This window comes from Hippocampus comes, unplaced genomic scaffold (genome assembly GCF_001891065.2).
Source record: "Hippocampus comes isolate QL1 unplaced genomic scaffold, H_comes_QL1_v1.1 scaffold25, whole genome shotgun sequence".
Lineage (NCBI taxonomy): Eukaryota > Metazoa > Chordata > Actinopteri > Syngnathiformes > Syngnathidae > Hippocampus > Hippocampus comes.
This window is the reverse complement of record NW_017804844.1, coordinates 996,355-1,013,107: the sequence shown is the minus strand read 5'-3', so window position 1 is coordinate 1,013,107 and position 16,753 is coordinate 996,355. Positions and strand designations below refer to the sequence as shown.

Genomic DNA, 16,753 nt, shown 5'->3' with positions numbered 1-16,753 from the left:
GAAGTTGTTGCTGGCGTGCACCCGAGGACCCGGCAGAGGCGGGATCGCCAAATTCCAGGCGGTTCCCAAGCGGCCATCGGTTGGGACGGACACGGAAACCACACCGGCTCTTTCATTATGAACATTATCATCCATCACTTTTCTGGAGGATTGTCTGTATGTCCTCACTAGCGTCACAGTTGAGGTGGAGCCGAGCCAGCCCACAAAGGCGGTTGTGCACGGCGATGTTAGATGAGGCCTCTTTGGCACATAAGTAGATAGACTTGAACTCGGCCGTTGTGTCGCTGTGACATTTCTCCTGACTTGGCATCCTCTTTTCGCACCCTTGCCAGTTGAAACTACTTACGACCATTTTGGACAGGTTAGACCTTCTTTCACATCTGGCAGGAAAAAGGCCGTGTACTTGATTTTTCTGGCCTCCATTTAAAAGTTGAACTGAGGATATAGTCTTCCGGTAGTTAATGTTAGAATGATCTTGCAAGTAGGACAGATTAAAAGGAACAGGTGAAGGCTTGCGCAGAATTTTTCAGTTGGTGCCGTGACCCGGATCATTCTGGTAGTTACTCCAAGTATAAGATTGCAAGCATTAAAGATAAAAAGACCGGGTGGAGGTTTGCTCAGACCCCAGAAACTCTCGACTGTAAGGCAGATGTGCTACCCACTAGCGACCGTGCTGCATAAACAAATCCCAACTATCCATCCATTTTCTGTAGTGTCAATAGGGTCAAAGGGAAGATGAAGTCAGGCAGGGTACACCCTGGACTGGTCGGCAATCTATCGCAGTGCACAGATAGACAAAGGACTGTGGCGGAGATTGGGCAAAAGATAGGGTACATCCTGGATTGGTCGCACGTCAATGACAGAGTACGACAAGCAACCATTCATACTCCGATGGACATGTGACCTTCAATTTCCATTAGATGCAAGTTTTGGGGATGTGGGAGACCCATGCAAGCAGAGCAACAAAATGCAAACTGCAAGAATCTCGACTGTGAGGCAGACGTGCTGCCTATTTCGATCATCTTTCAAAAATATGGACTAAATTGACCTTCTTGTACATAATGTATACAAGTGTAAATATTGTGCTGTGAGTTCGTATCGTCACACTTGTTCCAATACGTGCATTAAAATGTTGTCCTCTCTATTTTCAGATATTAAAAAAAAACAACAAACATTCGAACTATTTCTGTCAGTAACGAGGGCGCTGACATACCGTTGCTGACGTCATGAGTTTAGAAGGGCAGTGTGTCAATCCCATGTTGACAAACGTCGCGTTTCCATCCAAAACCAGCTCAGACTGTCGCTGTTTGTTTTTTTTTGTAATCTCTTCCATGCTGCCCTCCCGTCTCATCCAAGTCATGTGATTTATGTGGGGGCGTGGCTTCTGGGGGGAAAAGCTCGTGAAGTGGAACACGGTGACCTGTCAGAGACCTTTCAGGTGATGTCAGTCATGTGACCAGCAATTCTGTCAAGCCCGTTGAGCATTTATTCCATATCCTTGAGATCTAGTACACTTTATCCTCCCGAGCAAGACAATTCAACGCACTGCTTCAACGGCGGTCTTACTCGTCATTTTGGTCAAGAGTTTTTTTTTCCCCCACTACGACTGCAATTTTTGGCCTACCACAGAAAACAGTATAAAGTCCAACTAAACTAGAAAGCATGTAGTAGTAGCCTGGATTACCACAATAGTAACATGTTGACAGCAGTTCAGGATTTCACCCAAAAAAATGATTGCCGATGCGCTTTATGGCCTCTAGGTGGCAATGTTGTCCATAATTTTGCATGAGGGAAGACACTGGTTTTCTCATTTATCTAGTAAAACACTACATTTAGCGTTCCCCCATTGCCACAAAAACAAAATGTCATCGAGTTTCTCAGCTCTTTCACGCACGACGACCGTGGGGAAATTTCATAGTCGTGGGATAAAGGTTACCAGAACTACAAATGCGCTCAATTGTCCGAGCAGTGAGGACAAAGAGGGTACGAGTACACGCCAATATGGATATCAAAAATAATGAAAGAATGCTCAACGACTTTCCATAAGCAGAATCAACTAATAATTAAAAATGTCAATTAAAAAGCGATATTGAAAAAAAAAAAAAAAAAAGAAGCAGCAGCAGCATGTCAGTGACACGAGCGTTCATGTAACGTTCATGTGCCTGTGAAGATTTTGCATTCGGCTAAATGACATGTTGGCTGTGTTGCTTGTGGTTGCCGTTGGAAGCTCAGAATAGATCGAGAACCGCTTTGCGACTTTACAACCCTTCATCAGAAACACAGACCACCAGGGCACCACCGGAAACCTGTGCTGCCCTCTCGTCGCTTCCATTATGAGATTAGGGTTAGGGTTTCAAATTAAGATTCAAGATTCATAATAGGATTTCAAACGAGGTTTTGGGTTTAAAATTAGAGTTTGAAATGTAGCCTTTGTCCACAATAATAGAATTGATGGGCTTTGAGTTGAACTTCAAACAAACTTAATTGCAACTTTTGTTTTTTTGGTCATTTTTCGACAATATGAGTGTACGACGATTCTATTGGCTGGACTTGAGTGGCTGTCGCAAACCCAGCGTGTGATTGGTCGGCATGACTGCCACTCTCAGCTCGGCTCCACCTACCACCCGCTGGGAAATCAAATCCTCCGGGTCTCCCGAGAACGCCGCAGTCCGTCCATCCGTACGTTGTTATCGTCATTGCCCGGGAGACTCCTGCGCGCGGGGAAGCATGCTGGCCTGCACACGTCTGGCTTTGCTGGGACTCGTGCTGCTCTGCCAAGGTAAGCCCGACAATTATTTATAACTCCAAGTTAAAAGTCTTCGATCCAAACGTTCGCACAGGATGCCAGCTCACGTCTCACTCGAGTACAGTAAGGATTGACTTCTCATCGGCAGTGTTTGAAATGATTCCCTAGCCATTATATGTATATCAAAAATATACAAGATTTTTTTTTTTTTATAATTTTAAGAATGACTGTAGTATGCACATTAAAATAAATATGCAGTTGGTCGCAGTGTTATTCCTCTAAACATATTTCATACGTTTTAAGCCACTGTAACATTACAGTGTCAACATAACACTGCCCTTCAGGGGAGATCCAAAGAAAACAAACGGTTGTATTGCGTGTATATTTATTTGAACATATATTAAAATAAATGTAAAAAAAAAAACCCTGTTTTTATTCTCAAAGTTTTAAGGAAAATGCATTGAACTTAAAAGTTAAATGTTGCTGAACTTTGACAGTGGTTCTTTTGTGGACGAGGAATTTTTCTATGGCAGTTCCTTTTTTTTAGTACAGTCGAAAATAGAAAGTGAATGATTAGATATACATTTAGGATGTAACAGTACAGGATACAGAAATGACAAATTAAAGAGTCATAAGCAATATATAGTATGCACTAGTTCAGTCATATTGATCACATTGAATTGATTTGTGCAACTGAAATTATGTAGTGACCAGTGAAGGGAAATTAACTTTTGAAATGCATCCAAGTACCTTTTTCCAGGTATCCGTTATTTACTTTTTACTTTGAAAACAGACAATGTCCTGAAAACAGGCAAGTCACACGCGTTGTGGTTTTCAGTCGATGCCCCGCCCTCTCCCTGTGATTGACAACTGTAATCACCACTTGGGAGCAAGAGATGTGGATGAGGATTTTTTTTTCTTTTTAGCAGCCTGATCCAATTGAGGCCACTGTCGCACTCCACTTCTTCCACAGTGTCCCATAAAATGTACGCTTCACTTTCAATGGATCAAAAACACTTTCGACAGCATCAGAACTTTTGTCGACAAGCTCACCACAGTTAGGGTTGGCAACACTTCTGACTCAGCCAGATTACTTTTAGACCATAACAGATTATTTTAGCCAGCATGAGAATAAGCTTTCTGTTTCAGGCTTTGAGGAAAACGGCGGTGGCGACTCGTGTGACAACTTCACGGACCTCAACCTGTCTCACTGCTTCCTGGGAACCAGCCTGTACGTCCGCCTGCTGCTGTACACTCGCGCCAACCCGGCGTGCGGGCGCGAGCTGCACCACCAGCGCTTTCCCTCTGAGCCGCTTTTTAACCTCTCTCGGCCCACCGCCTTCGTCATCCACGGCTACCGTCCCACCGGAGCGCCGCCTGTGTGGATCGACCACCTGGTGCGTCTGCTGGCTGAGCGGCGGGACGTCAACGTGATCGTGGTGGACTGGAACCGCGGGGCCGCCAACCTCAACTACCTCACTGCCGTGGCCTACACCAGGGAGGCGGCCCACAACCTGACGGGATTTATCAGGAGCATGCAGGTGAGACTTGCTGACATACAAAAACCTCACAAAAGGAGGTACACCGCCTTGTAGATGTTTGATTATGTCTTAACGGCAACATGCTGCAATGTATAGTATTATACCAGACATAGCATAAAAATAGTCACAATGTGGCTAATACACATGAGAGTCGACCTCACGACATGGACTATTGGAACTATATTTTGTGGTCTGACGAGACAAAAATACATAAGGTTGAGATTGTGACTAGGAGTATAAAGAGACGTGTGTCTTGCCTACTGTCACGGTCTGAATGTTGCTGGCACAGAACCTTAAATCGGTCTCAGAAGGAAGCCTCATTCATTCTTGAGTTTCTCCTCAGGAGGAAGGAGCCTCACTGGACTCCATGCACCTCATCGGCGTGAGCCTTGGAGCGCACCTCGCCGGCTTTGTGGGCGCCAACCTGAAGGGAAAAATCGGACGCATAACAGGTAACATGACTGTGAGGTTCAAATGAAACCTAGATATCGTTAAGACCCACCTACGATATCTGTCCACTCCTACTATGAAACATCTCAAGTGCCTTCTTTGTACTTTCAGGTTTAGACCCGGCCGGGCCTCTCTTCACTAGTGCCACACCAGATGAGAGGCTGGACCCGTCGGATGCCATGTTTGTAGACGTGCTGCACACTGACATGGACTGTGAGCAGCAAACACACTTCATGAGCTAGCAACTGGCAGCAAAAGTGCAATGAATACATGTCTGCCATCTGGTGGTGAATGATAATATTACAACTTAAAACTGAAGCTGATGCATATTCACAGTTGGGCACTTGCTAATTCGTAAAAACAAATTTATCGCAAGACTCTTGGTGATGTGAATTTGAAAGTGATGACGGGTAATTTGGGTGTCTTGCAGCTTTTGGCCTGCGGGGGGCTCACGGTCACATTGATTTCTACGCCAACGGCGGGGCCGACCAACCTGGCTGCCCCAAAACCATCTTTGCCGGTAAGCCACACATACACACACACACAAACAAACAAACACTTTGGTGTTGCAGAAATCAGCATGTCACCTCTCCCAAACAGGAAAGTCTTACTTCGTGTGCGACCACCAGCGCTCCATGTTCCTGTACCTGTGCGCCCTCAACGGCACGTGCAGTCTGACGGCGTATCCGTGCGCATCCTACGCAGACTTCCTGGACGGGCGCTGTCTGCAGTGCGAGGCCTTCAAGCCTGCTTCCTGCCCGCAGCTCGGTGGGGCCTTCTCCAACACGCAAGAAGCAGCTGCAGTAGTTAGTCAAGAGATTGATAATAATGATTACTGACAACAATGTATCTCGTTTCATTTTCAGTCTATGATCGTGACATGTAGTAACAGGCACTGAGTGACAAAAAGTGTTTTTTGTCACGTGTAGGCTATGATGTCATCCAGTGGCGGGAAAGTCTGTTGAAACTGGGACAGACCAAAGCGTTCTTCAGCACCACGGCCTCGCACCCCTACACCAGTAAGTCCGGATGCTTTTTTTTTGGGGGGGGGGGGGCAAGAATAGATGAGTGAAATTAAGACTGTCTGCCTCCAAGACGAAACATTGGAAGAATTAACAGATCAAATTTCACAAGGAACTCAAGTTTGATTTTGAGCGCCCCCACCCAAAAAAAAAGGGATATACTGAAGTTGCAAATGCCGAACCATCAATTTGTGGAGGTTCACCCCATTAAGAAGTGATTCTGAAAATCGCCCCACCTGATCAAATTTCACAAGGAACTCAAGTTTGATTTTGAAAAAGTGATATACTGAAGTTGCAAATGCTGAACCATCAATTTGTGATTCCTCCCATTAAGAAGGGATTCTGAAAATCGCCCCACCTTCATCATGCACTTTTGTGGTTGATCTAGAGCTGAATTACAGAGTGGACATGGTGACGTGGAACCAGTACCTCCGCTGGGGGGTGGTCTACATCCGCCTGCACAGCGGCAGGAACGTCACCGAGGCCCGCATCGACCAGTGAGTTAAGCCTGCTCACAAAACACATCGTCCATACATTCTTTGACGTTATCGGTCCTCATTTTAAGATTCATTAAATCATCTACGTCAGTGCCATAAGGTACACCGATCCAATAATTTTCCTATTCACAAATTTATTTTGGAACCTTTACACCAATTACTCACTGAAAGATTTGCCAATTTGAACTAATTTTGCGCTCAGGGCAAAACCCTGTCCAATTTAAAAGTAGTATTTTGTCGCCATCTTGTGGCATCTACGGGCAATTCTAAACCTTGAAAAGTCCGACTCAGTATTGATTTTCTCAAGAGTCTTGTTGCGTTCATCTAGCTCATTAAATTGTTTTATTTATTGATTGTAAAGAAAAAATTAAAAAAATGTTTTCGAATGTCTGTTATCATCATCACATAACATGTTGCTCTCTGATTTTTTTGCTCCCCGGCTAGCAAGCTTCTTCGCTTCGAGCAGTTCACATCCACGCGTCTTCTGGCCCAGTTCGATGAAGACCTGCCGCACGTGCACAAGATCTCCCTGCGCATCAACACGGGCAATGTGATCGGGCCTCGCTACAAGATCAGACTGCTGCGAATACGACTGACGCCGCTGGAGCGACCGCAAAGGTCAGCCGAAAACGTAAAAAAAATAAATAAATTAAGCGCTCGCTTTACTTCTCCAAATCGGAGCCCAGCGTGCTTGCTTCAAGTTTTATGTCACTCCAATTGAATTACGATGTTAACGGAAATTACAGACGGCAACACTCACGCATTTCCCGTTCCCGTCCAGGCCGCTGATGTGCCGCTTTGACATCTTCATGGAGGAGAACACGGAGGTGGCGTTCCGGCCGTTGTCGTGCGACTCTCGCCTCTAATTTGACCGTGCGCTCGGCGTGTTTGACGACACACGCAGTGGGTGGAGCTACAACCCGGAAAGATGCTCTGATCTCATAACAGGACCAAAATGAACTTTGAAGACTTTTTTTTTTACCTCAACGACACTCAGGTACAAACTTTTGTTTGTGGAGATTCTGTCAGCCTGGGTCCATGCTACACTACAAAAATTGAGGAAACTGCATTCTCCTTGCTTGTCGAAGACGTTTCACCTTTAATCCAAAAGTCAAACTCCGAATTGCGACGTTCCGGCAAAATTGGCCTGATGACCCCTAAAATCTTAAAAAAATTAAAAAAAGGGGGGGGGGGGCTCTCACACAATACTCCATTCTGGTAAGTTTTTACTCTGTGCCTTTTATCACTTGTGTTATGTTTCATATTGACATTTACAAACAGCACACAAAGGATGAAGTGAAAGTTTTTTTTTATTATTATTATTATTGTCACAACAGATCAAAATAAAATCTGTCCACACCTTATCGTTCCATCTCTCACGCGTACGAAACGAAGAAGAGACAAAAGGCAAGCTGCTTGAGCATTTATTCCGTTGGCTAATTTCCATCTTAAGGTCCGTGTACTCGTACGTCCTGAACGAATTAGTAGAATTCTTTGCACTAGTACAAGATGGAAGTAAATGCTCAAACGGGTTGTCTGCAGAGCAGGTAGAAACTCAAAACAAGACTACATGGAGAACAACGGACTAAAACAAGGACTCACTTTAAAGGGATGATAGGAAAGAGCATCAGGGGAAGCGGTGGGGCAGACTAAACATTGGAAACTCGTCGCCGTTGGCGGGGCGCCGTCACCAGCTGGGACCTGCCGGGAAGGGACACGCACACGCGCACAAACACACGCACAGCAGGAGGGAAGAAGAAATTGAGGTTAGGTCAAGAGGCGGCGGCTCTAATGCGGATCACGGCGACAGCGGAGGATTTTTTAGCCGTGTGGGTGTGGCCGAGCGAGAAGAGGAAACGGGATTGGACGAGCGCTCTTAGGTGAAAGAGGCCGGCGTGGTCGTTACACAAGGCCACGCGAAAAAAAGAAATCTTAAAAAAGACGCGCTGAGCTGCAGGAGGGAACAACGCAAATACTAAAAGGGGACAGACGCTATTATGCAATTTTTGTCACGACTTCAAACGACTTCTCAGTCATGGTTCGGCACCACATTTGCCCAATACCGACTCCGTCTGCAACCAACAATTGCTTGAAACAACAACAATGGTCGACGGCAAATTTGAATCCAAAATGGATTTGTGTCCCTCAATATATTTTTGATGCCAAATGGAAAAAAAAAAAAAACGTCTTCACTTTTTGCGAGTACGTCAGGTTTTGGAGAAATTTCAATTTTTTTTGTTTTGCAGTTTGACCTATAAAAAGCGTGTGCAATGCAGATTTTGCCATGCGCAAAAAATGTAGAAAAATTTACTTTTACCCCAGATTTTTTTTTTTTAGTCAAAATTTCTTGACCAATATTCTAGTGATTAATAGGACACAATTTTATTTTCCATTTAAGTGGATGACAAAATGCCCCCCCCTAATTACTGTTTGCAGCCAATTATTTGGTTTTGTTGAGCAATTAAAAAATAAAATAAAATAACTAAATCTTAACAACAGGGGGCATTGGGATGGATGCTATTTTGAGCTCACCGTTGTCATTACTGTGGCGGTTCTGCATCCTGATGGGCTGCCCGATCTTAAACCTCGACGTGCCGCGGACGTTCATCCTGTACGGACCTCCTCGCCTGGGACCCTGCACGCACGCACGCACGCACGCAGGGTTCAATATTGCCAGACGACCTCGGGCCACGCGTGCTTTCGGTCTCACCGTGTTGCCATCCCGCCTGCAGTCCCGCTCGTCCAGCAACATCCCATCGGCGTATTCGTCCTTGGTTGGGGGCGGGTGGCGGCCTCCCTGGATGGTGATGGTCACGCCCTCCAGACGCTTCTGACGCCGCCTCTCAAGGTCGTGTCTGAGGTCGCCGGGGCCGTGCAGCATCTGGGGGTGAGGGGGGATAAAAAATTAAATGGTGATGGTCTGTCAAGGTGACGTCTGCGGTGTCACGACGGAAAAACGGGGAAGTGGGCGTCACCTGCACGCCGCTCAAAACAGGAAAGAGCGGCTGGATGTCGGAGGGCGTCAGCGTCGTGTTCACGCTGAGGATGATGAAGATATTGCAGTGCGGCAGACTCGATTGTATAAAGCATCACGTCCGCCGATCGGTGTGACATACTGATTCGATGAGAACCTCTGGTTCAGCGTCAGCCCCCGCGGCTCTTCTTCACCATCGTCTCCTCGTTGCGGCGCAGAGAAACGTTGGTTGAGCGTGATGCCGTTGCCTTTGAAGTACAGCTCTGCGACACGCACGCAAGTCAAACGTGGGCCCGTGACCTCATGTCAAGCACAACAAGGCCGACATGCGATTCTGACCTTTGACGCTGTGCACCAGCGTGATGATTTGCTCCGCAAAGGTCCCCCCATGCGCGCCTTTGCTCTCCAGCATGCTTCCCGACGCCTCCGGCAGCAAGTCCAGATGCTGGCGACCGACGTTGACCAAGTCGATTGAGAGCTGGCGCTCTGCGGAGTAACACAGCGAGCTGCCAGGGAGAAGAGGAAGATGGGGGTGTGGGGGGTGCACCATTTTGTTATTTTCGCCCTCTAAAAATTCACATCTTCACTTTTTTCTAAAAACGTAATCATCTGAGGGCCAGCACAGTTTCGATGTTGGGGCTTTGGATCCATTTGCAGTTCTCCCGATGTCCAGCGAGCACGTTCTGGTTTGGGGTTACATGGGTTTTTCTCCAGCTTCCTCCAAGCATTCCAAAATTGGACAGCTTCGCTTCAGCCATGACGAACTCGGATGGTGTGAATGGTTCGTGCCGTGCGATCGGCGGGCAACCAGTCCGAGGTGTGCCCCCGCCTCACACACAATGCCAGCGGGGAGATGCTCCAGCTCACTTGACACTCAAGTGAGGAGAGGCGCCCGAGATCACGGATGGATGCGGTAAAGTCACTTTGAAGTGATGTACGTTCCAGTCTTGTATGATTGCAGTTTGGGTTTAAAATAATTCACTTTTTGGCGGTGGAGGGGCGTCGTCGTTCATCATGGGAGTTTCGGTATTTGCGTCTGGGCATGGTCGCTATGGGCGGGAACTCGTGCATTTTCAAAGTGAAATACTGAAAACAAGGTTCCATTTCAATGACAAAAAAAGTAAAAACGACATGACTTCAAAGAAAAAAAAAGTGACTTACCTGACCACCTTCATGACCTGCAGTCAGCGTTTGGCCTTTTGGCCTTAGCTATGCACAAGCACAACAACTAAGCTGGAAATAGCGCTCGGGTAAATGAAGATGGCAAGATTGATACTACGCCGGGCGAGGATGGTGTGCCATTTGATGTCAACAGGAAGTGACAACATAGGCTGGCTTCTGATTCTCCGCCGTGGATACGGTTTATTGTGGTGGCAACCCGACGGGTCTTCCCCCCACCCCCCCTTTGACACGCAAGAAACATCCTTGGCGACCAAACGACGGTCTCGTCGACAGTCCGTCACATCATGGCCTGACCACAGATCACGTCTTGAGCACTCTTAAAGTGACGGCAATGATGTCACTTCCTCCCATCGTCTCCCATCTTTGGCAAACCTCACATCACATCTTCAACACGCTCCGTTGCCGCTGGTGACGTCACTTGCTCTTTTTACCTCCGGCGTCTTCCGGTGGTTACGTCTGACTGACAATTCAACCCTCCCAACCTAAATTGTAAATTTTGAACTGAAGGTGATGTCACTTCCTCCAATTGACCTGCCTCGCGACATCTGACTTCAAATAATTCTTCTGTTTAATGGTGGTGGTATGTGCTGCTTGTTTTTTTCTTTCCCCTGCCTCCTGATGGTTGCGTCCGACTGACAACGTGACCTCAGATGCCATCACTCGAGGATTTGTGGCGATTTCAATTCGTCCTCTTGTCCCGCCTCCTCACAACTGCATCCGGTTGACGGTATGAGCGCGTCGCGTCACATCTTCATTCCAGAAGTAACATCAATCCGGTGTGTTCTAACGATGATGTCACTTTTGTGCACCTCGTGGCTCACATCGTCGATGAGGCAGTGATGTCACCACCCCCCGCCCCCTTCGCCCTTCCTCTTCGTGGTTCCACCCGACAATCGTGGACACGTGACAGCGTTATGTTGAATGGCAACCCTGCGTCGCCTCCCAAGGTTCACGTCTGTGATTGAAAGACGACACCTCATATTTTCTTTGCCAAAGTCAAGTTGAGGGACGAATACCTGCGATCCTCGTGGCCGTTCCTTTCATTAGCATCCTGTCCAATGTCCGCGGTGGGTTGGAACCAGGTCCGTTGCTGCGATTCCGTTCCTCAAAAAGGAGTTTTGGATTTAGTCGTTCGTTAGCATTCACGTCCACTCGCACTTGTTGGCAAGCGCTGGATGGACGTCTGTTCCTTGAAACGAAGACGGGACGTTCTTTGGCATCGACGGGATGGCTTCTGTGTGCGAACATGTTTCCTGGCATCCATGTTGAGAGTCCAACAGGATCGGACGGCAGAATGTGAACAGAAGGATGTCCGTTATGGTAACCGTTCCTATAAATGAAAGATACCAGAACTCTTGATGTTGATTCGTTGTCATTTTCAGTCCAGTACGTTCAACCTCCACGTTTGGACGAAAGGACGTCGATTACGACGCCAACGCTCCGTGAAATGAAGGCGACTTGGAATGTTCCTTAGTAGCCACTTTGCGTCGGACGAACTGACGTCCTTGAAAAGATCAAGAAACCTTTCTCGCCGCTGTTCAACTTTGCCTCGCCGTCGTCGGCCGTGTGTGTCGTCACATGACCATGTTTGGCGTGAGAATGGATTCCGGGTTTTTGCCGCATCCCAACCAAGCTTTTCAACATTTCATCCGGATCACTCAAGTCGTTCGCCGGGGGAAAAAGGTTCAACAAGAATAAAAAGCTGCACATTTTATTCAATGAGATCTTTGACAAGGACTCCACGAGTCTCCAATTGAAACTTCCTCGCGGAGGTTTTGTTGTCTTCTCCTTTGACCGGCATCTCCTCATCCATACGTTCACCTTTCCACTTGATTCATCGTGTGATCCTTCAAAGGTCTTCCAGGGGCTTCCCGGAGCATCGTATTTTCACGTTGTCGCCGAAGTGGTGCCGAGGTGCGACGCGTTCTAAATGTGCCGATGTGGCAGAAAGTTGCACAATTCGCCCACGTCCACCCCGATGCCTCTTCTCTAGTCCAAAAAGGTTCCGTGTTGGCAACAGGAAGCAAAAGCATTCCATGGAATGCCAACTCTTCCAGTGATGTCATCAAGAACCTTGAGGCAAGAGGTGATGTTGGGGTTTGCATCCCAATTCTTTCTTCTGATGACCTTTCTGTCAGAACAGGCCGCGTGATGACAACCCTCCAATCCTATTTTTTCTCTTTTCTCCTGAAGATGTCACGCGCGTGCTGAGATGTTTTCATTCCGATTTCCATTCGTCCTTCTGTCACATCCGGGCCCCCCCCGAAGAACATTCCGGATGTCTCTCACCCTACTCGTCCGCTTCCCAGTAAAAACTCGCCCTAACTTTTATTCTTTCCTCTTCCTGCTTCTTTTCTAACTTTGAGCGACGAGGACCAATGGGAATACTATACCTGGTGTGCAGGGCGGGCCGGCTCATGTCCACTTTGATGACGAGTGTTTCCTCCGTGACCACGGTCATGTTTTTGGAGTCTGGTTCCTTCCACGCACGGGGCCTGGGCCAGTCCACGTCCAGGTCCAGGGCGCTCCTGTGCAAGTGTTGATCCACATTGGCGGGCCGGATCTGTTCCAAGCGTCTGTTGTCTTCTGTCCTGCTGGGCTCCACCCCTTCCTCCTCCGCATTGGAGTAACAAGCTTCACTTTGGGATTTGTATCCCGCTCTGGGCTCCTCACGAGGAAGGTTTTGGTAGCTCTGGGAGTCCTGCTGAAAGTCTGTCCGGTTCCCGTTGTGACTGAACCCACCTCTGCCCACATGAGACCCGCCCCTCCCCCTATGATTTGTGGGGGAGCCTTGTCTCGCAAAATTTGCCCGTTCTTGCGGCGGGGAGCTCCTCTTGCTTTCCGAGCCGTCCCTCCAATTATCTGGAAAGTGGCGACTTCTGGAATCTTCCCGGACATCGGGCCTGCTATTTGTAGTCTGGAACTGCTCTTGTGAGGAGCTTGCTGGTCCGGTGCGTTTGTGTCGCAACCCAGCGTCACGGTGTCCGCTGTTATCCAGGTGTTCCCGCTGCGGTCTTTTACGGTCGTTTTGGAATCCCTGACCGTGTTCAGTGAAGTGAGGAGTTCCTGATCCTGGAGGATCCCGGGAGTAGTCTCCGTCACTCTTGACGGAGGAGTAGCGCCAATCCCCAGAATCCTTGTTGTTCCGCCTGAACCTGCGACAGCGAGACGGCACGTCAACATCGACAAGAGAAAGTCAGCAGAACGCAAGAAGAGGATATCGTTCGTGGGCTGTAAAATTACCCGCTGTGATGTTGGCCGTCTATTTCGGATTTCGGCCGCTTTAAGACGGGTTGGGCATCCTCTCTTTGCCTGCTTCTGTTCAGACCTTCGGTGCTCTTTTCTCTTCTGCTTGCTCTTTGCTCCTCGGATCGAAAACCGGGGCTGGAGTCTCGAAACCGCCCTTGGCATCGCCAATCAGCATCCCGCCTCCAGTCTGGCGGTCCCTGCGAGTGATCTGAACGACTGTTAGTGGGCGGCGGTTCCCCCCGGAATCTCGGATGTGAACAGGGTGACCTTCCTCTGCTGTTAAAACTGTGAACATTTTCTCTGAAGCCTCTCCTTGGTCTGTCTGGATCAAATCCTCCATCCCGCTGGGGGGAGCCTCTTGGGCGGTCTTTGAAGTTGCGTTGAGGTGACGGCCGCCGGTGAAAACTCCCCTCCTGATCTCGCTGACGCCAAAAGGAATCCTGCGGAGGAGGGACTTTCCTATGGCCTTGTGGGAACATGTCCTCACCAAATCGACGTTCGTCATCTCTGGCATTGGGCCTCCAGTCCGATGGACCTCTATACTGTTCCGCTGAACCTCTGTAAGGTCTGTGTTCATCCCATGGGAACCTCCTGGAAAGCAGCGTGATCACAATGAGCACATGAAACGTTTTTGCAACAGACACCAATCAGTTCCTCTAAGAATTTAAACAAGAGCAACAATTCATGCAAATTCAATCCATCTCTGTGAAAGATGTGCCATCTTGCAACCCATCTCTGGAAAACAGCGTTCAATATTTTCGCAGACTTCCTGACAAATGTTATAAACCAAGCCAGTAACTGAACCATAATCATTTTAATGTTTTGTAGATGAGTTCATGTGAGAGATTTCACCGACCGAGGTAAAGAGGAGCAAAATCGTAATGATTCATTGTAAAGTAAGCTACTACAAATAACACACAATCAGACATTATTGGTAGCGATGACCAAAAAAAAAAAGTTAAATCCTGGAGCGACTGCAAAGTGGGCCTTGTATGCTGTCATTGCATCTACCTGCTTTGTGGTGGCGGAGACATCTGCCTGGACATTCCCGCGGCCTTTGAAGGGAAAGAAAATGTTCGGAGAGAATAAAGTCAACACAGAACTGTTACATAATGCCTTGTACACCATTTCCAACAGAAATCTCACGGCTTTTTGAAGGTTTCGTGGAATTCACGAAGTCTTACAAGTTTACAAATGACAAAAGTAGCGGTATTCTACAGTGCAATTAGTGAATGCTGTTGCCAGTCACGTGGTGCTCACAGTGGCAGCTTGGAGCGCAACTCGCCGCAATTAGCATCAAAGCTAATGTTAGCGCTCACTTCTTTCACACACCATTTTGGGGGGAGCACTTTAACTACTACGAGATGGGTCCAGTGAACGACACTTCAATCTTTAGCAAAACCTTGCAATAACACGGAAAGCTGTGGCAGCACATACAAGAAGAGATGCGCTAGCTATGGCTAACTAGCAATTGGCGTAAATACCTGCGTCTTCCGAGACGTCCTCGGTCGAGTACCGCAGCGAAAACCAAGCGCGCTTTAAAGCAACGATATGCACACTCGACGGTTTCAGTTGCCAGTCGTATTTATTGCTACAAGTACACTTCAAAATCGCCTTTTCGCTGCTATCCCGCCCAAATGTGACGGAAAATGGCTGAATGCGCGTTCATGTTTTTTGGTCTCGCTTTTCTTCTTCGCCTTCTCTTGTTTGAGGTAGTTGCAAAGACGTGTAGGCACATTACCGCCACCAACTGTTCTGGCATATGAGGCAAATTTCACATTTCTTCAACAATTGTAACTGTAGTTCAAGTTCAACTACTGCATTACCACTTCTTTCTGTAATAGCACTGCTTTGGCTTACCAGTTGGACACTAGTGGCGCACTGCTATCAACTAGTATGCAGGTTTGCCTCAGTAGTAACGTAATGAAGTTGCTATTTGAGCGTTCATTCTTGATCCTTGATTTCCAGCTTAGGGTTGTACGACTAGTAAGCCAAAAGTCACACGAGAAGTGGAAAAGCGGGACAAATCTATTTGTTGTCTGGATAGAGATGGAGAATAATGAAGACATTTCTGGACAAGCTTGTGTCCGAGGAAAATCCCAAATGGCAGACATAACTGTATCTTTGTCCCTTTCTGAACCTGTAACCCACAAGCGGACATTTAAACGTCTTGCCTGTCGCCGGCATGGATCGGTCAACCAACAGAAAGACACATGTGATCGCTTGATGACATTTATTGATGCTACTTAGCAGTAATCCATGCATCACATCTACAATGATATACTCAACCAGGCTGCGGCGTAGGAGTAGTAGAGGAGACACGGGCGGCCTTTATGTCAGCCTCGCAACCACAATGAGCGTAAAGCTAACGTGTGTGTGTGTGTGTGTGTGTATAAACATGTTTGTCTGCTCCTCCCTCACCTCCCGTGTGCCAACATGGAGGTGCGCTCGAGGTTGAAGGCCTCAGAGGTGACGAGTGTCCACGGGTGAGGTATATTCGGGGGCGAGAGTGAACGTGGGATAGAGTAATAATAGTGCATACTCCAGCTAGCGTTGTTAGTCGCTGCCTGACAACTACACACATACACGACTTGCAAAAAGTCTGGAGATTTCACCTCACAGCTCATTTTTCCAAACTTTTTGCAGCTAGTGCACGTCTGAAAACCGTGTGACATTTCTGAGACCCTGGCAGTGGAATCTGGTCCACAAAATATCCGCAGGAGCCGAAGCTACAGGCTACAAATCAACAATATGGAGAAACCAAGCAACCAAGTCCAACACCTCCAGTGAAGACTTTTTCTCTCGCGCTTATTTACATATGTCCCAAAAACACGAGCTGGAAGCAGATTTAAGCGGGCGGCAGTGAAGGTGGCCCACTTGGACTTCAGCAGGAAACAGATGTTCCTCTCTTCTGAGATCTTTTGGAAAGGTCTGCAGTCATCAGATTAATAATCATCATCTCTGTTGTCTTAACGTTTGCCTGGATGATCAACCGTTCCTCTTAAATCGTCATCTGCTTATCTTCTAATTAAATTCCTTACACAGGCAAACAAACATCCAAGATGGCAAAAGGTGAAGCGTCCTCCGATGGC

The 16,753-nt window shown here is 47.5% G+C and overlaps 2 protein-coding genes and 1 long non-coding RNA gene across 3 annotated transcripts; 1 reads left to right on the top strand and 2 right to left on the bottom strand.

Annotated features, from left to right (window-relative positions):
- The first annotated feature begins 2,658 nt into the window (after positions 1-2,658).
- On the top strand, positions 2,659-7,642 carry lipib (lipase, member Ib). Its single transcript, XM_019874660.1, has 10 exons — positions 2,659-2,779; positions 3,896-4,287; positions 4,631-4,739; positions 4,849-4,950; positions 5,168-5,257; positions 5,338-5,505; positions 5,667-5,756; positions 6,148-6,256; positions 6,701-6,874; positions 7,038-7,642. The coding sequence occupies exons 1-10, from the start codon at positions 2,728-2,730 to the stop codon at positions 7,120-7,122; spliced, it is 1,371 nt and encodes a 456-aa protein (XP_019730219.1). The 5' UTR covers positions 2,659-2,727; the 3' UTR covers positions 7,123-7,642.
- On the bottom strand, positions 4,605-5,470 carry LOC109518837 (uncharacterized). Its single transcript, XR_002168828.1, has 3 exons — positions 5,385-5,470; positions 4,790-4,948; positions 4,605-4,711 (listed from the first exon to the last, which is right to left on the bottom strand). It is a non-coding gene; the product is annotated as an uncharacterized LOC109518837 (long non-coding RNA).
- Positions 7,549-15,370, bottom strand: LOC109518551 (uncharacterized protein CXorf23). Its single transcript, XM_019874455.1, has 10 exons — positions 15,146-15,370; positions 14,673-14,716; positions 13,656-14,252; positions 12,806-13,567; positions 9,570-9,736; positions 9,373-9,493; positions 9,232-9,295; positions 8,967-9,137; positions 8,789-8,891; positions 7,549-7,957 (listed from the first exon to the last, which is right to left on the bottom strand). The coding sequence occupies exons 2-10, from the start codon at positions 14,705-14,707 to the stop codon at positions 7,944-7,946; spliced, it is 2,034 nt and encodes a 677-aa protein (XP_019730014.1). The 5' UTR covers positions 14,708-14,716; positions 15,146-15,370; the 3' UTR covers positions 7,549-7,943.
- Between the last annotated feature and the right edge of the window lie 1,383 nt (positions 15,371-16,753).